We start from the raw sequence: 22,364 nt of genomic DNA, 5'->3' as shown, positions 1-22,364 counted from the left end.
ATGTAAAAGGTATACCAGTACATGTACAAGGTATACAGACCATAGCTGACATCAGTGACATACTACTATATAGAAAGTCCCTTGTTATGTACAGCATTTCCCGCAAATTATGTCAGTTTTGTCCCAGGATGTGACCCACACCAGTCCACTAACACCCAGGATGCGACCCACACCAGTCCACTAACACCCAGGATGCGACCCACACCAGTCCACTAACACCCAGGATGTGACCCACACCAGTCCACTAACACCCAGGATGTGACCCACACCAGTCCACTAACACCCAGGATGCGACCCACACCAGTCCACTAACACCCAGGATGCGACCCACACCAGTCCACTAACACCCATGAAGTGACCCACACCAGTCCACTAACACCCAGGAAGTGACCCACACCAGTCCACTAACACCCAGGATGCGACCCACACCAGTCCACTAACACCCAGGATGTGACCTACACCAGTTTACCTGGAGTTTACCTGGAGAGAGTTTCGGGGGTCAACGCCCCCGCGGCCCGGTCTGTGACCAGGCCTCCTGGTGGATCAGCGCCTGATCAACCAGGCTGTTGCTGCTGGCTGCACGCAAACCAACGTACGAGCCACAGCCCGGCTGATCAGGAACTGCCTTTAGGTGCTTGTCCAGTGCCAGCTTGAAGACTGCCAGGGGTCTGTTGGTAATCCCCCTTATGTGTGCTGGGAGGCAGTTGAACAGTCTCGGTCCCCTGACACTTATTGTATGGTCTCTTAACGTGCTAGTGACACCCCTGCTTTTCATTGGGGGGATGGTGCATCGTCTGCCAAGTCTTTTGCTTTCGTAGTGAGTGATTTTCGTGTGCAAGTTCGGTACTAGTCCCTCTAGGATTTTCCAGGTGTATATAATCATGTATCTCTCCCTCCTGCGTTCCAGGGAATACAGGTTTAGAAACCTCAAGCGCTCCCAGTAATTGAGGTGTTTTATCTCCGTTATGCGCGCCGTGAAAGTTCTCTGTACATTTTCTAGGTCGGCAATTTCACCTGCCTTGAAAGGTGCTGTTAGAGTGCAGCAATATTCCAGCCTAGATAGAACAAGTGACCTGAAGAGTGTCATCATGGGCTTGGCCTCCCTAGTTTTGAAGGTTCTCATTATCCATCCTGTCATTTTTCTAGCAGATGCGATTGATACAATGTTATGGTCCTTGAAGGTGAGATCCTCCGACATAATCACTCCCAGGTCTTTGACTAACACCCAGGATGTGACCCACACCAGTCCACTAACACCCAGGATGTGACCCCCACCAGTCCACTAACACCCAGGATGTGACCCCCACCAGTCCACTAACACCCAGGATGTGACCCACACCAGTCCACTAACACCCAGGATGCGACCCACACCAGTCCACTAACACCCAGGAAGTGACCCACACCAGTCCACTAACACCCAGGAAGTGACCCACACCAGTCCACTAACACCCAGGATGTGACCCACACCAGTCCACTAACACCCAGGATGTGACCCACACCAGTCCACTAACACCCAGGAAGTGACCCACACCAGTCCACTAACACCCAGGAAGTGACCCACACCAGTCCACTATCACCCAGGATGTGACCCACACCAGTCCACTAACACCCAGGATGTGACCCACACCAGTCCACTAACACCCAGGAAGTGACCCACACCAGTCCACTAACACCCAGGAAGTGACCCACACCAGTCCACTAACACCCAGGTACCCATTTTTCTGTTGGGTGAACAAAGACAACCGGTGTAAGGAAACACGTCCAATGTTTCTACCCTCGCCGGGAATCGAACCCGGACTCTCGCCGCGTGAAGCGAGATCTTTAACCACCAGGGCATGAAGCTAATATTGTATTTATTCTTCACTGTTTAACTTCAATATCGTCTGAAGAATCAATTAAAAGTCTGGCCAGTTCCTCCAGTAATTTTTCAGGAGTCTTGTGGCTCGATCGGTAGCACAATCAGCTCAGACTGAGATCTAGGGATCGATCCTCGGTAAAGCTAGAAATCAGGACGTGTTTCTATAAGACACCTGCTGTCCATGCTCCCCATCATAAAAATGGGTACCTGGGTATTAGTGGACTGGTGTGGGTCACATCCTGGGTGTTAGTGGACTGGTGTGGGTCATATCCTGGGTGATAGTGGACTGGTGTGGGTCACATCCTGGGTGTTAGTGGACTGGTGTGGGTCACATCCTGGGTGTTAGTGGACTGGTGTGGGTCGCATCCTGGGTGTTAGTGAACTGGTGTGGGTCACATCTTGGGTGTTAGTGGACTGGTGTGGGTCACATCCTGGGTGTTAGTGGACTGGTGTGGGTCACATCCTGGGTGTTAGTGGACTGGTGTGGGTCACATCCTGGGTGTTAGTGGACTGGTGTGGGTCACATCCTGGGTGTTAGTGGACTGGTGTGGGTCACATCCTGGGTGTTGGTGGACTGGTGTGGGTCACATCCTGGGTGTTAGTGGACTGGTGTGGGTCACATCCTGGGACAAAACTGGCATAATTTGCGGGAAATGCTGTACATAACAAGGGACTTTCTATATAGTAGTATGTCACTGATGTCAGCTGTGGTCTGTATACCTTGTACATGTACTGGTATACCTTGTACATGTACTGGTATACCTTGTACATGTACTGGTATACCTTGTACATGTACTGGTATACTTTTTACATGTACTGGTATACCTTGTACATGTACTGGTATACCTTGTACATGTACTGGTATACCTTGTACATGTACTGGTATACCTTGTACATGTGGAAATAGATGTACAGTAGGACCACTGTATCCGAGGGTCCTGTTTCAGATGTTCCAGTTATCTGCTATTTACTGTGCCCCAAGAAATAACTTATTTTTGCTTAATAATGACACGAAACTGCCAAAGTAAGCGATGGTGACAGTTTTTCTAAAAACAACTTATATACAGCTTTGTTATGGCTGATGTGCGCCTCAGGAGATGTGTTCGGTGTTATACACTCAGAGAACCTTTACGGTATAACTGCGGTAAAACACCTCGGTTACTAGGAACGCTTGATGTTCCTCAACCTGTACTCCCTAGTACGCAGGCGAGAGAGATGCATGATTATATACATTTGGAAAATCCTAGAGGGATTAGTAGCAAACTTGCACACGAAAATCACTACGAAAGCAAAAGACTCGGCAGGAGATGCAACATTCCCCCGATGAAAAGCAGGGGCGCCACTAGCACGATAAGATAAGATAAGATAAAATAAGATTTCGTTCTGATTTTTAACCCCGGAGAGTTAGCCGCCCAGGATAACCCAAGAAAGTCAGTGCGTCATCGAGGACTGTCTAACTTATTTCCATTGGGGTCCTTAATCTTGTCCCCCAGGATGCGACCCACACCAGTCGACTAACACCCAGGTACCTATTTGCTGCTAGGTGAACAGGACAATAGGTGTAAGGAAACGTGTCGGAATTTCCACCCGCCGGGAATCGAACCCGGGCCCTCCGTGTGTGAAGCGGGAGTTTTAGCCACCGGGCCACCCGAGAGAACACTGTCAGGGGCCCAAGAATGTTCAACTGCCTCCCAGCATTAATAAGAGGGATTACCAATAGACCCCTGACTGTCTTCAAGAAGGTGCTGGAGGGGCACCTAAAATCGGTACCTGACCAGCTGGGCTGTGGTTCGTACGTCGGGTTGCGTGCGGCCAACAGTAACGGCCCTGATCCAACATGAGGCCTGGTCACAGACCGGGCCGCGGGGGCGTTGACCCCCCCGAAACCCTCTCCAGGTTTACCCCAAGAATGGCGTTGGAAGTCTCTAGCCTAAACTGTACTCCGTCTGCTGTATTCTTTGCCATTCCCAATCTTCATGACTGCACTTGGTGGGGTTGAACTCCAGGAGCCAGTTTCTGAACCAGGCTTGCAGCCTGTCCAGAAACTGGTCTGCAGTTTCGGGTATCCACGATAAGTTTCGGACGTAACCCCCACAGATACGGGGTTTCTACTGTATTTCCGTGATCCCCCATATTGCATTAACCCAGCCCCTTGTATCTCAATGCACATAAAAGGAATAGTGCAGAGTGCTACGAAAGAATGTTACGTATTGAAATAGCGGTGAGACACTGAAATAATGAGGTATTCACGAGTTATTTGCATATTAATATCCAGATATCTGCAATAAAAATTGCATGTTAGGACTCAGCCCATACCTTATTTAAAATTTCTACTGAGAAATACAAACTTTGAAGGTAAACTGAAGGTGCAGTCTCCTGGAGTTTACCTGGAGAGAGTTCCCTCTAGGATTTTCCAGGTGTATATAATCATGTATCTCTCCCGCCTGCGTTCCAGGGAATACAGGTTTAGGAACCTCAAGCGCTCCCAGTAATTGAGGTGTTTTATCTCCGTTATGCGCGCCGTGAAGGTTCTCTGTACATTTTCTAGGTCAGCAATTTCACCTGCCTTGAAAGGTGCTGTTAGTGTGCAGCAATATTCCAGCATAGATAGAACAAGTGACCTGAAGAGTGTCATCATGGGCTTGGCATCCCTAGAGTGAGATTTTCCCGCCGAGGTAGCTAGTTTATTGTGTACCTCATGTCCATCCTGTGGATGGTAACACAAAAACATATGGAGACACAGTAGGCCTAGGAACTAGGTCCCAAAAGGGGTTAACAGGTGTACATCTGGATTTATATCTATAGTTCACTTATCTGTTACAAGCAAATTTAGGAAATTTGCTTAGTATATCTGGTATCTTATTTTCATTAATAAGATATCTTGACATGTCACATAGGTTATTATACTATCTGTCTCTGTATTCCTCAATAAGTGGACAATTAAGCACATAGTGTTCAAGACAGTGACCATAGGCCTGACCACACAATTTACATTTAGTTTGATCATCTGAGTACAGTCTCTGGTCATCTCAGAAAGCACAAAATACACCAGTACATTAAGTCTGAAGTCTCTCTCAGAAATAATTGCTATGACACGTTGGTTAAGTTACTGTACGATCTCAATACTTGTAGGCTGGCTGTTTCTCTAATGATATATTGATCAGTGTTTCTGGTTATGGGTATTGGTGTTCCAGGGAGCACTTCTGCCTACAACCTGTCTGCTTCAGTCCCATAAAGGAGCTCCCTGTGATCGTATTGGACCTCCCCTTTTCTGCAACATTGCAAGCTCCTGATGACGATTCTAACGCGAAAGGCCTAGCGCTATCATTCAACTCCCCCCGTGGTGGTTTTGCGTATAAATGTATGTGCCGAATAGGTAAAATTGGTCAATTAGCGAGAACTAGTTTAAGATTAAGTCCTTCTCTTATACATTTAAAGATTCATATTAATGTAAAAATTAATAATTTTGTACCAAAAGAACCTTAGAAAACTTACCTGACCTTATAACAAGCGCAATTTAATTTAACCTAATCAATTTAAATATATATATATATATATATATATATATATATATATATATATATATATATATATATATATATATATATATATATATATATTAGATACGTTTACAATAATTTAATAAACACAATGAAATGTATATATTTTTTGTCGTTAGGTCCAGAATTATTTTTTTTGCGAAATTATTCCACACACAAATTTTCGCTTGCCTTTTTCAGTAAAAAGAACATTGCTATTTAAGCCAAAATCGTACGTTTTACCTATTCGGTACGACATGCATGCATTATATATATATATATATATATATATATATATATATATATATATATATATATATACATACATACATATATAGTTTAATATATTTATAGATGGGGTTGTAAGAGAAGTAAATGCGAGGGTCTTGACAAGAGGCGTGGAGTTAAAAGATAAAGAATCACACATAAAGTGGGAGTTGTCACAGTTGCTCTTTGCTGATGACACTGTGCTCTTGGGAGATTCTGAAGAGAAGTTGCAGAGATTGGTGGATGAATTTGGTAGGGTATGTAAAAGAAGAAAATTAAAAGTGAATACGGGAAAGAGTAAGGTTATGAGGATACAATGATTAGGTGATGAAAGATTGGATATCAGATTGGAGGGAGAGAGTATGGAGGAGGTGAATGTAAGTAGTGGATTTTTCCACTGGGGGCCCCTTCAAAGGATGCCGCCTTTTCACACCTATGTGCTAATGACCTTGACCCTATGATAATGAGCCTTCCGGACACGTGTCACCTTTTCACACCTAGGTGTTACTTCCGGTTTTGACCATGACCTCGCCCTCGAGACTACCTCACCCTTGACCCCCCAACCAATACCCCCGCCCACGACCCCCCCCCCTTCGCGACCCCGCCCGCGCCCTTCGCGACCGCCCGCCCGCGCCCTTCGCGACCCCCGCCCGCGCCTTCTGCTGCGCCTTCTGCAGCGTCGTCCGGATCGACCCCGCGCCTCGAATTTTTTTTCTTATGATCTCCTTGGATCAAGGTTTTTGGATTCTCCCCTATGGGGTTTCGAATTTTTTTTGAATTTCATTTTCTTGTGCTCTCCATCTCCTCGGATCAAGTTTTTTTTTGGTTACCCCTCCTTTCACCCCCAAAAAATTTCTCAATATTACCAAGTTTTTGGATTCCCCCCTATGGGGGTTTCGAAAGTCTCCATCTCCTCAGATCAAATTTTTAAGGTTCCCCCTCCCACTTTCACCCCCCAATCCCAAAAATTTCTCGATAATACAAGTTTTTGGATTCCCCCCCCTATGGGGGTTTTGAATTTCTTATGATCACCTTGGATCAAATTTTTGGATTACCCCTCCCACTTTCACCCAACCCCCACCTCAAATTTTTCTCGATAATACCATGACACCATCTCCTCGAATCAAATTTTTTGGATCCCCCTATGGGTTTTCGAAATTCTCCATCTCCTTGGATCAAGATTTTTTTTGGATTACCCCTCCCACTTTCACCCACCCCCACCCCAAATTTTTTCTCAATATTACAAGTTTTTGCATTCCCCCCTATGGGGGTTTTCGAAATTCTCCATCTCCTTGGATCAAGTTTTTTGGATTCCCCCTATGGGTTTTCGAAATTCTCCATCTCCATGGATCAATGTTTTTTTTTTTGGATTGTCCCTCCTTCCACCCCCCAATCCCAAAAATTTTTCAATATTACCAAGTTTTTGGATTCCCCCCTATGGGGTTTTCGAAATTCTCCAATTCCTCGGATCAAATTTTTGAGGTTCCCCCTCCCACTTTCACCCCCCCCCCCCATTCCAAAATTTCTCGAAATCAAATTCTCCATCTCCTTGGATCAAGTTTTTTGGGTACCCCTCCTTTCACCCCAAATTTTCTCGACAATACCATGACTCCATCTCCTCGGATCAAGTTTTTTGGATCCCCCCTATGGGGTTTTCGAAATTCTCCATCTCCTTGGATCAAATTTTTGGATTACCCCTCCCACTTTCACCCCCAAATTTTCTCGACAATACCAAGACTCCATCTCCTCGGATCAAATTTTTTTGGATCCCCCTATGGGGGGTTTCGAAATTCTCCATCTCCTCGGAACCCCCTCCCACTTTCACCCCACCCCAAAATTTCTCGAAATCAAAGTCTCCATCTCCTTGGATCAAATTTTTGGATTACCCCTCTCACTTTCACTCCCACCCCAAAATTTCTCGATAATACCAAGACTCCATCTCCTTGGATCAAGGTTTTTTGGATTCCCCCCTCTGGGGGTAAGCATTCAAATAAACTCCTCCTATGGGGCATGGTGCTCTCTCTTACTACAGGTCTAAACAAGTGTGACGTCATTATTCCTCTCATTAATGTGTTTACTCGACGGTCAGTGACGTCACGCGATGACCCCCACACACACAGGCTGAATCTTGTCTACCCTTTTAGTTAATAAGGGGACATAGTACATCAGAAAGGCACATTTTTTCGTTAATACCCACAATTTCTTTACAACACAAGTCTAGACATTTTTTAACTATTTCATCTCAGGTCACTCCCCCACGAAGTAACCTCCTCCCCACCCTCCCGAACCCTCACACTCCAACCAACACCTCACAATTTTCACTCATAACCCCCAATTTTTCTCGTTTTAACCCTTTTAGTTCATTAAAGTTAATAAGGGGATACAGTACATCAGAAAGTCACCACAACACTTATAACCCCTTTTCGATAAATTCACTAGTCACAATTTTACATATTACGAAGTTAATACGCACCTCACTTTGAACACCTTCAAAACACTCTCTTAAATCATTTGAATACTCACAAAAATACCTTTATACATTTCCAAACAACACTGAAATACTCCAAAACATCATTCGAACACCCCCAAAATCACCTCTGAATACTCCCAGAACACCTTCATAAGTACTCTTGCACATCATTTGAACACCTTCATAAGTACTCTCATAATCATTTGTACACCTTCAAAACACCCTTGAACACCTTCAAAACACCCTTGAACACCTTCAAAAACAACATTTGAACACACTCAAAACACCTTTGAACACCTTCAAAACACTCTCATAATCATTTGAACACACTCAAAACACCTTTGAATAACCTCAAAACACCTTTGAATTCAATCAAAACACCCTTCAACACCTTCAAACACCCTTGAACACCTTCAAAACACTCTTGAACACCTTCAAAAACACCTTTGAACATTTCCAATCAACACTGAAACACTTCCAAAAAAAAAACACAATTTGAGTACTCCCAATTACACCACTGAATACTACTAAAACACCGCTGAATTCAATCAAAACACCCTTCAACACCTTCAAAACACCTTTGAACACCTTCAAAACACTCTTGAACACACTCAAAACACCTTTGAATAACCTCAAAACACCCTTGAACACCCTTGATCACCTTCAAAAAAACAACATTTGAACACACTCAAAACACCTTTGAACACTTCCAAAAAACACAATTTGAGTACTCCCAATTACACCACTGATTACTACTAAAACACCGCTGAATTCAATCAAAACACCCTTCAACACCTTCAAACACCCTTGAACACACTCAAAACACCCTTCAACACCTTCAAAACACCTTTGAACACCTTCAAAACACCTTTGAACACATTCAAAACACACTCATAATCATTTGAACACACTCAAAACACCTTTGAATAACCTCAAAACACCTTTGAACACCTTCAAAACACCCTTGAACACCCTTGATCACCTTCAAAAAAAACAACATTTGAACACACTCAAAACACCTTTGAACACCTTTGAACATTTCCAAACAACACTGAAACACTTCCAAAAACACCATTTGAGTACTCCCAAATACACCTCTGAATACTAAAACACCACTGAATACACTCAAAACACCACCAAAATCACCATAAACTAAGATCAACACCCACATCCCACAACACCCACAACCCACAACACCCACAATTTTTTCTCATTTTTATCTAATTTCATCAGAAAGTCACAACACCCACACCTCCCATTTTTTTCTCGTTTTAACCCTTTTAGTTCATTAAAGTTAATAAGGGGACACACTACATCAGAAAAAGTCACAAAAACAACCCACTTATAACGTCTTTTCGGTATCTCTAGTTCGACAACAACACCCACATCCCACAACACCCACATCACACATCCCACACACACACACACACACACATCCCTAACCTAGCCTAACCTAACCTAACTTATCCTAACCTAACCTAACCTAACCTAACCTTACCTAACTTATCCTAACCTAGCCTAACCTAACCTAACCTAACCTTACCTAACTTAACCTAACCTAACCTAACCTAACCTAACCTAACCTAACCTAACCTAACTTATCCTAACCTAGCCTAACCTAACCTAACCTAACCTTACCTAACTTATCCTAACCTAACCTAACCTAGCCTAACCTAACCCAACCTAACCTAGCCTAACCTAACCGAACCTACCCTAACCTAACCTTACCTAACCTAACCTAACCTAGCCTAACCTAACCTAACTTAACCTAACCCAACCTAACCTAACCTAACCTAGCCTAACCTAACCTTAACTTAACCTAACCTAACCTAACCTAACCGAACCTACCCTAACCTAACCTAACCTAGCCTAACCTAACCTAACCTAACCTAACTTAACCTAACCCAAACCTAACCTATACATTAGAGTACTCCAGAATTACTTTGAACGACTCCATTTTTTTTGGATATTTCCAAATTAGTTTTGAAAACTTTATCGTAAAATCGAACATTATTTTCTTGTTGGTAAACACACTCAATGGTAGAAATATTTACTCGATTTCCGAATAGAAACACTTTCCTCGCTCTGAGAGACTCATTGTGGGTCACCCCTTCCCCCCCAACACCACTGGGTAATGCGGTTCACACCCAAGGTAGATTTAAGATAATCATGAACACCTGCGTCAACTCAGGACAGACAGACGCCATGAAATGCGGGTAACATCCAAGGTAGAAAATCATCTCTTTCCAGACCAACTATCTATCCTAACCTAACCTAACCTAACCAAACCTAATTCCTAACCTAACCTAACCTCACCTAACCGAACCTAACCTAACTCCATCAATCACCTCTATCCTAACCTAACCTAACCTAACCTAACCCAACCTAACTCCATCAAACACCTCTATCCTAACCTAACCTAACCTATCCTAACCTAACCTAACCTAACTCCATCAAACACCTCGAATACTACCTAACTTAACCTAACCTAACCTTACCTAACCTACCGAACCTAACCTAACCTAACCTAACCTATCCTAACCTGTCCTAACCTAACCTAACCTATCCTAACCTAACCTAACCTAACCTAACCTAACTTATCCTAAGCTAACCTAACCTAACTTATCCTAACCTAACCTAACCTAACCTAACCTAAAATAACCTAACCTAACTTATCCTAACCTACTCACTTTACTTTGAACACCTTCAAAACACTCTCATACATCATTTGAGACCCCCTTTTCTCAATATCTCTCATCCACAACCTTTATCATCTCACTACAGAACAACCCCAAGATTACTTCGAACACTCTCATAAAGCATTTGAGTACTCACATAAACACTTTTGAACATTTCCAAACAACACTGAAGCACTTCCAAAATATCATTTTGATTACTCCCAAATAAGATTTGACAGCTCTAATTTATCTACACTTACACATTTCATTAAATTACATCTCATCCCCCCAAACTCCGCCCTCATTCTCCAGACTTTACAACATTAGCACAAAAAAACTAACTCATACACTTATGACATGAGACATTACCATATCTAACACACTGACTAACTTTGAACCAACTCTGAACACCACTGATCTTCTTCAAAAAATGCTCTGCACATCATTTGAACACCTTCAAAAAAACACCATCAAACACCTCCGAATACTCCCAAAAAACACTACTGATTACTACCAAATCACCACTGAATACTACCAATCACCGTCAAAATCACCAGAAACTAAGTTTAACATCACCATCTAACATCCTTTTTATAGAAATCCCCTCAAATCACTATAACCAAGAAGTCCCTCCCCATTTGGCGCATGAAAAAAAAAAAAAGCATGAACACAGACCTAATACGCAAACACTTAGTACATGATCACCATCAACTGAAAACATATCTTGTACACGCACATAATATAAGACAATCACCAACTACAATCACCCATGTTCACTTACCTCAAAATCACTAATATCACAGAAAACAAATCATTTTTATAAACATTTCACACACACACACACACACACACACACACACACACACACACACACACACACAAAATCATATTTGACAATATCTAAGCGCACTCACCTCACTACCACCAACACACTATGTCTCACCTCACAGGACCGACGAGCTCACCTCCAGTGACGTCACACTCCCATTGTGTTACTTGGTGGTTGGTAACATCACACCTAACCCCCCTTGTTTCAACCTGTTGTACCCTACATTATCTAAGAACACTATATCCAAGACGATTACCAGATTTTATGATCCCCATCACCAAGATCACAGAAAACACACATTTTTATAATTATTCACACAAAAATCACGATCACCAATTCCATATCATGTTTACCGTCATCTATCAACACTAATCACCAAGATCACCAAAAAATCTAAGATCATGCATCTCAAAACTACTATGATCACTGAAAACACTTATTTTAAACATTCACACAAAAATAAGACATACACAAAAATACCACAACACTTCCACCAACATCTATAACATAACATGAGCACTATAACATATCACTATCACAAAAAAAAAATAATACACAGACACCCACATATTATACATTTCAATTGCAAATTTAAGACATGAGACATACACACCAAATCTAAGACATTCACCTCCAACTAAGACATACACATCACCCCTAAAACTTCCTTCCTTATTCATTCCGTTTATCTCCTAGAGCTGTTTTAACCCCGACGGACCCATCACGACGTAGGAGCCAGAGTGTAGTAGGTGGTGTTGGAGTGGTGATGGTTCCTCTGGCTCCTACGTCGTGATGGGTCCGTCGGGGTTAAAACAGCTCTAGGAGATATACGGAATGAATAAGGAAGGAAGTTTTAGGGGTGATGTGTATGTCTTAGTTGGAGGTGAATGTCTTAGATTTGGTGTGTATGTCTCATGTCTTAAATTTGCAATTGAAATGTATAATATGTGGGTGTCTGTGTATTATTTTTTTTTTGTGATAGTGATATGTTATAGTGCTCATGTTATGTTATAGATGTTGGTGGAAGTGTTGTGGTATTTTTGTGTATGTCTTATTTTTGTGCGAATGTTTAAAATAAGTGTTTTCAGTGATCATAGTAGTTTTGAGATGCATGATCTTAGATTTTTTGGTGATCTTGGTGATTAGTGTTGATAGATGACGGTAAACATGATATGGAATTGGTGATCGTGATTTTTGTGTGAATAATTATAAAAATGTGTGTTTTCTGTGATCTTGGTGATGGGGATCATAAAATCTGGTAATCGTCTTGGATATAGTGTTCTTAGATAATGTAGGGTACAACAGGTTGAAACAAGGGGGGTTAGGTGTGATGTTACCAACCACCAAGTAACACAATGGGAGTGTGACGTCACTGGAGGTGAGCTCGTCGGTCCTGTGAGGTGAGACATAGTGTGTTGGTGGTAGTGAGGTGAGTGCGCTTAGATATTGTCAAATATGATTTTTTTTTTTTTTTTTTTTTTTTTTTTGTGTGTGTGTGTGTGTGTGTGTGTGTGAAATGTTTATAAAAATGATTTGTTTTCTGTGATATTAGTGATTTTGAGGTAAGTGAACATGGGTGATTGTAGTTGGTGATTGTCTTATATTATGTGTGTGTACAAGATATGTTTTCAGTTGATGGTGATCATGTACTAAGTGTTTGCGTATTAGGTTTGTGTTCATGCTTTTTTTTTTTTTCATGCGCCAAATGGGGAGGGACTTCTTGGTTATAGTGATTTGAGGGGATTTCTATAAAAAGGATGTTAGATGGTGATGTTAAACTTAGTTTCTGGTGATTTTGACGGTGATTGGTAGTATTCAGTGGTGATTTGGTAGTAATCAGTAGTGTTTTTTGGGAGTATTCGGAGGTGTTTGATGGTGTTTTTTTTGAAGGTGTTCAAATGATGTGCAGAGCATTTTTTGAAGAAGATCAGTGGTGTTCAGAGTTGGTTCAAAGTTAGTCAGTGTGTTAGATATGGTAATGTCTCATGTCATAAGTGTATGAGTTAGTTTTTTTGTGCTAATGTTGTAAAGTCTGGAGAATGAGGGAGGAGTTTGGGGGGATGAGATGTAATTTAATGAAATGTGTAAGTGTAGATAAATTAGAGCTGTCAAATCTTATTTGGGAGTAATCAAAATGATATTTTGGAAGTGCTTCAGTGTTGTTTGGAAATGTTCAAAAGTGTTTATGTGAGTACTCAAATGCTTTATGAGAGTGTTCGAAGTAATCTTGGGGTTGTTCTGTAGTGAGATGATAAAGGTTGTGGATGAGAGATATTGAGAAAAGGGGGTCTCAAATGATGTATGAGAGTGTTTTGAAGGTGTTCAAAGTAAAGTGAGTAGGTTAGGATAAGTTAGGTTAGGTTATTTTAGGTTAGGTTAGGTTAGGTTAGGTTAGGATAAGTTAGGTTAGGTTAGCTTAGGATAAGTTAGGTTAGGTTAGGTTAGGTTAGGTTAGGATAGGTTAGGTTAGGTTAGGACAGGTTAGGTTAGGTTAGGTTAGGTTAGGTTAGGTTAGGTTAGGTTAGGTTAGGTTAGGTTAGGTTAGGCTAGGTTAGGTTAGGTTAGGGTAGGTTCGGTTAGGTTAGGTTAGGTTAGGTTAAGTTAAGGTTAGGTTAGGCTAGGTTAGGTTAGGTTAGGATAGAGGTGTTTGATGGAGTTAGGTTGGGTTAGGTTAGGTTAGGTTAGGTTAGGATAGAGGTGATTGATGGAGTTAGGTTAGGTTCGGTTAGGTGAGGTTAGGTTAGGTTAGGAATTAGGTTAGGTTAGGTTAGGTTAGGTTAGGATAGATAGTTGGTCTGGAAAGAGATGATTTTCTACCTTGGATGTTACCCGCATTTCATGGCGTCTGTCTGTCCTGAGTTGACGCAGGTGTTCATGATTATCTTAAATCTACCTTGGGTGTGAACCGCATTACCCAGTGGTGTTGGGGGGGAAGGGGTGACCCACAATGAGTCTCTCAGAGCGAGGAAAGTGTTTCTATTCGGAAATCGAGTAAATATTTCTACCATTGAGTGTGTTTACCAACAAGAAAATAATGTTCGATTTTACGATAAAGTTTTCAAAACTAATTTGGAAATATCCAAAATGGAGTCGTTCAAAGTAATTCTGGAGTACTCTAATGTATAGGTTAGGTTTGGGTTAGGTTAAGTTAGGTTAGGTTAGGTTAGGTTAGGTTAGGCTAGGTTAGGTTAGGTTAGGGTAGGTTCGGTTAGGTTAGGTTAGGTTAGGTTAAGTTAAGGTTAGGTTAGGCTAGGTTAGGTTAGGTTAGGATAAGTTAGGTAAGGTTAGGTTAGGTTAGGCTAGGTTAGGATGTTCGATTTTAATTTGGTTAGGTAGTACTCTAATGTATAGGTTAGGTTAGGTTAGGTTAGGTTAGGTTAGGTTAGGCTAAGTTAGGTTAGGGTAGGTTAGGTTAGGTTAGGTTAGGTTAGGTTAGGATAAGTTAGGTAAGGTTAGGTTAGGTTAGGTTAGGCTAGGTTAGGATAAGTTAGGTAAGGTTAGGTTAGGTTAGATTAGGTTAGGTTAGGTTAGGTTAGGTTAGGATAAGTTAGGTTAGGTTAGGCTAGGTTAGGGATGTGTGTGTGTGTGTGTGTCTGTGTGTGTGTGTGTGTGGGATGTGGGTGTTGTGGGATGTGGGTGTTGTTGTCGAACTAGAGATACCGAAAAGACGTTATAAGTGGGTTGTTTTTGTGACTTTTTCTGATGTAGTGTGTCCCCTTATTAACTTTAATGAACTAAAAGGGTTAAAACGAGAAAAAAATGGGAGGTGTGGGTGTTGTGACTTTCTGATGAAATTAGATAAAACGAGAAAAAATTGTGGGTGTTGTGGGTTGTGGGTGTTGTGGGATGTGGGTGTTGATCTTAGTTTATGGTGATTTTGGTGGTGTTTTGAGTGTATTCAGTGGTGTTTTAGTATTCAGTGGTGTATTTGGGAGTACTCAAATGGTGTTTTTGGAAGTGTTTCAGTGTTTGGAAATGTTCAAAGGTGTTCAAAGGTGTTTTGAGTGTGTTCAAATGTTTTTTTTTTTTTTGAAGGTGATCAAGGGTGTTCATGGGTGTTTTGAAGGTGTTCAAAGGTGTTTTGAGGTTATTCAAAGGTGTTTTGAGTGTGTTCAAATGATTATGAGAGTGTTTTGAATGTGTTCAAAGGTGTTTTGAAGGTGTTCAAAGGTGTTTTGAAGGTGTTGAAGGGTGTTTTGAGTGTGTTCAAGGGTGTTTGAAGGTGTTGAAGGGTGTTTTGATTGAATTCAGCGGTGTTTTAGTAGTAATCAGTGGTGTAATTGGGAGTACTCAAATAGTGTTTTGGAAATGTTCAAAGGTGTTCAAAGGTGTTTTGAAGGTGTTGAAGGGTGTTTTGATTGAATTCAGCGGTGTTTTAGTAGTATTCAGTGGTGTAATTGGGAGTACTCAAATTGTGTTTTTTGGAAGTGTTCAAAGGTGTTTTGAGTGTGTTCAAATGTTGTTTTTTTTGAAGGTGATCAAGGGTGTTCAAGGGTGTTTTGAAGGTGTTCAAGGGTGTTTTGAGGTTATTCAAAGGTGTTTTGAGTGTGTTCAAATGGTTATGAGAGTGTTTTGAAGGTGTTCAAAGGTGTTTTGAAGGTGTTCAAAGGTGTTTTGAAGGTGTTGAAGGGTGTTTTGATTGAATTCAGCGGTGTTTTAGTAGTATTCAGTGGTGTAATTGGGAGTACTCAAATTGTGTTTTTTTTTTGGAAGTGTTTCAGTGTTGATTGGAAATGTTCAAAGGTGTTTTTGAAGGTGTTCAAGAGTGTTTTGAAGGTGTTCAAGGGTGTTTGAAGGTGTTGAAGGGTGTTTTGATTGAATTCAAAGGTGTTTTGAGGTTATTCAAAGGTGTTTTGAGTGTGTTCAAATGAATGATCAATGAGAGTGTTTTGAAGGTGTTCAAAGGTGTTTTGAGTGTGTTCAAATGTTGTTTTTGAAGGTGTTCAAGGGTGTTTTGAAGGTGTTCAAGGGTGTTTTGAAGGTGTACAAATGATTATGAGAGTACTTATGAAGGTGTTCAAATGATGTGCAAGAGTACTTATGAAGGTGTTCTGGGAGTATTCAGAGGTGATTTTGGGGGTGTTCGAATGATGTTTTGGAGTATTTCAGTGTTGTTTGGAAATGTATAAAGGTATTTTTGTGAGTATTCAAATGATTTAAGAGAGTGTTTTGAAGGTGTTCAAAGTAAAAGTGCGTATTAACTTCGTAATATGTAAAATTGTGACTAGTGAATTTATCGAAAAGTGGTTATAAGTGTTGTGGTGACTTTCTGATGTACTGTATCCCCTTATTAACTTTAATGAACTAAAAGGGTTAAAACGAGAAAAATTGGGGGTTATGAGTGAAAATTGTGAGGTGTTGGTTGGAGTGTGAGGGTTCGGGAGGGTGGGGAGGAGGTTACTTCGTGGGGGAGTGACCTGAGATGAAATAGTTAAAAAATGTCTAGACTTGTGTTGTAAAGAAATTGTGGGTATTAACGAAAAAATGTGCCTTTCTGATGTACTATGTCCCCTTATTAACTAAAAGGGTAGACAAGATTCAGCCTGTGTGTGTGGGGGTCATCGCGTGACGTCACTGACCGTCGAGTAAACACATTAATGAGAGGAATAATGACGTCACACTTGTTTAGACCTGTAGTAAGAGAGAGCACCATGCCCCATAGGAGGAGTTTATTTGAATGCTTACCCCCAGAGGGGGGAATCCAAAAAACCTTGATCCAAGGAGATGGAGTCTTGGTATTATCGAGAAATTTTGGGGTGGGAGTGAAAGTGAGAGGGGTAATCCAAAAATTTGATCCAAGGAGATGGAGACTTTGATTTCGAGAAATTTTGGGGTGGGGGTGAAAGTGGGAGGGGGTTCCGAGGAGATGGAGAATTTCGAAACCCCCATAGGGGGATCCAAAAAAATTTGATCCGAGGAGATGGAGTCTTGGTATTGTCGAGAAAATTTGGGGGTGAAAGTGGGAGGGGTAATCCAAAAATTTGATCCAAGGAGATGGAGAATTTCGAAAACCCCATAGGGGGGATCCAAAAAACTTGATCCGAGGAGATGGAGTCATGGTATTGTCGAGAAAATTTGGGGTGAAAGGAGGGGTACCCAAAAAACTTGATCCAAGGAGATGGAGAATTTGATTTCGAGAAATTTTGGGATGGGGGGGTGAAAGTGAGAGGGGGAACCTCAAAAATTTGATCCGAGGAGATGGAGTCATGGTATTGTCGAGAAAATTTGGGGTGAAAGGAGGGGTACCCAAAAATTTGATCCAAGGAATTGGAGAATTTCGAAAACCCCATAGGGGGGAATCCAAAAACTTGGTAATATTGAGAAATTTTTGGGATTGGGGGGTGGAAGGAGGGACAATCCAAAAAAAAAACCTTGATCCAAGGAGATGGAGAATTTCGAAAACCCATAGGGGGGAATCCAAAAAACTTGATCCAAGGAGATGGAGAATTTCGAAAACCCCCATAGGGGGGAATGCAAAAAAACTTGTAATATTGAGAAAAATTTGGGGTGAAAGGAGGGGTACCCAAAAAATCTTGATCCAAGGAGATGGAGAATTTCGAAAACCCATAGGGGGATCCAAAAAATTTGATTCGAGGAGATGGAGTCATGGTATTATCGAGAAAAATTTGAGGTGGGGGGTGGGTGAAAGTGGGAGGGGTAATCCAAAAATTTGATCCAAGGTGATCATAAGAAATTCAAAACCCCCATAGGGGGGGAATCCAAAAACTTGTATTATCGAGAAATTTTTGGGATTGGGGGGTGAAAGTGGGAGGGGGAACCTTAAAAATTTGATCTGAGGAGATGGAGACTTTCGAAACCCCCATAGGGGGGAATCCAAAAACTTGGTAATATTGAGAAATTTTTTGGGGGTGAAAGGAGGGGTAACCAAAAAAACTTGATCCGAGGAGATGGAGAGCACAAGAAAATGAAATTCAAAAAAAATTCGAAAAAAAAATCGGAAAAAAATTCGAGGCGCGGGGGCGATCCGGACGACGCTGCAGAAGGCGCAGCAGAAGGCGCGGGCGGGGGTCGCGAAGGGCGCGGGCGGGCGCGCGGGCGGGGCGCGCGGGCGGGCGGGGGTCGCGAAGGGCGCGGGCGGGCGCGCGGGCGGGCGCGCGGCGCGACGGCGGGGTCGCGAAGGGGGGGGGGGGGTCGTGGGCGGGGGTATTGGTTGGGGGGTCAAGGGTGAGGTAGTCTCGAGGGCGAGGTCATGGTCAAAACCGGAAGTAACACCTAGGTGTGAAAAGGTGACATATAATGCAGAGAATTCGTAGTTTGGAAGTTAGGAGGAGGTGCGGGATTACCAAAACTGTTGTCCAGAGGGCTGAGGAAGGGTTGTTGAGGTGGTTCGGACATGTAGAGAGAATGGAGCGAAACAGAATGACTTCAAGAGTGTATCAGTCTGTAGTGGAAGGAAGGCGGGGTAGGGGTCGGCCTAGGAAAGGTTGGAGGGAGGGGGTAAAGGAGGTTTTGTGTGCGAGGGGCTTGGACTTCCAGCAGGCATGCGTGAGCGTGTTTGATAGGAGTGAATGGAGACAAATGGTTTTTAATACTTGACGTGCTGTTGGAGTGTGAGCAAAGTAACATTTATGAAGGGGTTCAGGGAAACCGGCAGGCCGGACTTGAGTCCTGGAGATGGGAAGTACAGTGCCTGCACTCTGAAGGAGGGGTGTTAATGTTGCAGTTTAAAAACTGTAGTGTAAAGCACCCTTCTGGCAAGACAGTGATGGAGTGAATGATGGCGAAAGTTTTTCTTTTTCGGGCCACCCTGCCTTGGTGGGAATCGGCCAGTGTGATAATAAAATAAATAAATAAATAAATAAATAATATATATATATATATATATATATATATATATATATATATATATATATATATATATATATATATATATATATATATATATATATATATATATATATATATATATATATATATATATATATATATATATATATATATATATATATATATATATATATATATATGTCATCCCTACCACCATGTTTATCAACGTGAACTTTGTATTTTATACTTCGTCGAAGATCTAGAAGAACTAGACCTGAGTGTTTCTTATTTACAAACACAGCTATTACCTTCCCATCTTGTTAATATCTGATGATCTGTCACTGACTTGTTCTCTTATTGTCCCCCTCCAGCAGGCAGATCATGTTAATATCTGATGGTCTGTCACTGACTTGTTCTCTTATTGTCCCCCTCCAGCAGGCAGATCATGTTAATATCTGATGGTCTGTCACTGACTTGTTCTCTTATTGTCCCCCTCCAGCAGGCAGATCATGTTAATTTCTGATGGTCTGTCACTGACTTGTTCTCTTATTGTCCCCCTCCAGCAGGCAGATCATGTTAATATCTGATGGTCTGTCACTGACTTGTTCTCTTATTGTCCCCCTCCAGCAGGCAGATCATGTTAATATCTGATGGTCTGTCACTGACTTGTTCTCTTATTGTCCTCCTCCAGCAGGCAGATCATGTTAATATCTGATGGTCTGTCACTGACTTGTTCTCTTATTGTCCCCCTCCAGCAGGCAGATCATGTTAATTTCTGATGGTCTGTCACTGACTTGTTCTCTTGTTGTCCCCCTCCAGCAGGCAGATCATGTTAATATCTGATGGTCTGTCACTGACTTGTTCTCTTATTGTCCCCCTCCAGCAGGCAGATCATGTTAATATCTGATGGTCTGTCACTGACTTGTTCTCTTATTGTCCTCCTCCAACAGGCAGATCATGTTAATATCTGATGGTCTGTCACTGACTTGTTCTCTTATTGTCCCCCTCCAGCAGGCAGATCATGTTAATATCTGATGGTCTGTCACTGACTTGTTCTCTTATTGTTCCCTTCCAGCAGGCAGATCATGTTAATATCTGATGGTCTGTCACTGACTTGTTCTCTTATTGTCCCCCTCCAGCAGGCAGATCATGTTAATATCTGATGGTCTGTCACTGACTTGTTCTCTTGTTGTCCCCCTCCAGCAGGCAGATCATGTTAATATCTGATGGTCTGTCACTGACTTGTTCTCTTATTGTCCCCCTCCAGCAGGCAGATCATGTTAATATCTGATGGTCTGTCACTGACTTGTTCTCTTATTGTCCCCTTCCAGCAGGCAGATCATGTTAATATCTGATGGTCTGTCACTGGCTTGTTCTCTTATTGTCCCCCTCCAGCAGGCAGATCATGTTAATATCTGATGGTCTGTCACTGGCTTGTTCTCTTATTGTCCCCCTCCTGCAGGCAGATCATGTTAATATCTGATGGTCTGTCACTGACTTGTTCTCTTATTGTCCCCCTCCAGCAGGCAGATCATGTTAATATCTGATGGTCTGTCACTGACTTGTTCTCTTATTGTCCCCCTCCAGCAGGCAGATCATGTTAATATCTGATGGTCTGTCACTGACTTGTTCTCTTATTGTCCCCCTCCAGCAGGCAGATCATGTTAATATCTGATGGTCTGTCACTGACTTGTTCTCTTATTGTCCCCCTCCAGCAGGCAGATCATGTTAATACCTGATGGTCTGTCACTGACTTGTTCTCTTATTGTTCCCTTACAGCAGGCAGATCATGGTTCTCAAGGCATCAACCATCAAGGCAACGCCCTTCACTACATTCCTACTGTTGGTAATGATCTTCGTCGTGGTGGTGTTCTTCCAGGCTGCTCCTTCCAGTCAGCCTCACAACAGTAATGACACTAACGTCTGGAACGATCACAGTCAACAAACTTTTGCCAGACAAATGGTAAGTTGTCTACCAGATCTTAAAGTAATTAAGTCACTTTGACATCGTGCAAATTCTATTGTCTGAAGCTGATGTGTTCTATTTTCTCCTATTTTATGATTACTAAATCATCGAAGACAAGTCGAAAAATATTTTGGGGGAATATCTTCGTATGCGGATTTATCATTCAAGGTCAGTACCTTGACAAGACAGCCATTAAGAAAACCTTGGATAGTTAAATGTGTTACATTAAAGGCCTTTTCCCTCAGATCTCTCAATTCCACCTCTCTCCCATCTTATAATATTAAGGTTTCCCCCTCCCTTCCATTGTCAGACTTTTTTTGGGTTATCCTGGTGGGTAATTTACACTCTACGATAATAGTTTTTATGTACCCGAGCCTAAATAAATTCTCAGCTGGAGAGTATAGGTATAAATGGTCCCAGACGGAACGTAAGAGCTCTGGAGGGACACAGACGGAACGTAACAGAGCACTGCAGGGACACGTACGGAACGTAACAGAGCACTGCAGGGACACGTATGGAACGTAACAGGGCACTGCAGGGACACGTACGGAACGTAACAGGGCACTGCAGGGACACACACGGAACGTAACAGGGTACTGCAGGGGCACGTACGGAACCTAACAGGGCACTGCAGGGAAAAGGAAGGAACGTAACAGGGCACTGCAGGAACACATATGGAACGTAACAGGGCACTGCAGGGACACATACGGAACGCAACAGGGCACTGCAGGGACACGTACGGAAAGTAACAGGGCATTGCAGGGACACAGAAGGAACGTAACAGGACACTGCAGGGACACAGACGGAACGTAACAGGCCACTGCAGGGACACAGAGGGAACGTAACAGGGCACTGCAGGAACACATACGGAACGTAACAGGGCACTGCAGGGACACATACGGAACGTAACAGGGCACTGCAGGGACACGTATGGAACGTAACAAGGCACTGCAGGAACACATACGGAAC

The 22,364-nt window shown here is 42.3% G+C and overlaps 1 protein-coding gene across 1 annotated transcript in view; it reads left to right on the top strand.

The window, feature by feature from the left end:
* The window catches only part of LOC128703880 (uncharacterized), a 174,888-nt gene that overhangs the window by 21,137 nt on the left and 131,387 nt on the right, over positions 1-22,364 (top strand). Inside the window, exon 2 of the mRNA XM_053798727.2 lies at positions 21,209-21,392. Within this exon, the coding sequence (XP_053654702.2) occupies positions 21,219-21,392 (174 nt within the window). The 5' untranslated portion in view covers positions 21,209-21,218. The remainder of the gene's footprint in view (positions 1-21,208; positions 21,393-22,364) is intronic.

The sequence above is a fragment of the Cherax quadricarinatus genome, chromosome 95, assembly GCF_038502225.1.
Source record: "Cherax quadricarinatus isolate ZL_2023a chromosome 95, ASM3850222v1, whole genome shotgun sequence".
Lineage (NCBI taxonomy): Eukaryota > Metazoa > Arthropoda > Malacostraca > Decapoda > Parastacidae > Cherax > Cherax quadricarinatus.
The sequence above is the reverse complement of the archived record's forward strand: the minus strand, read 5'-3'. Positions and strand labels throughout refer to the sequence as shown.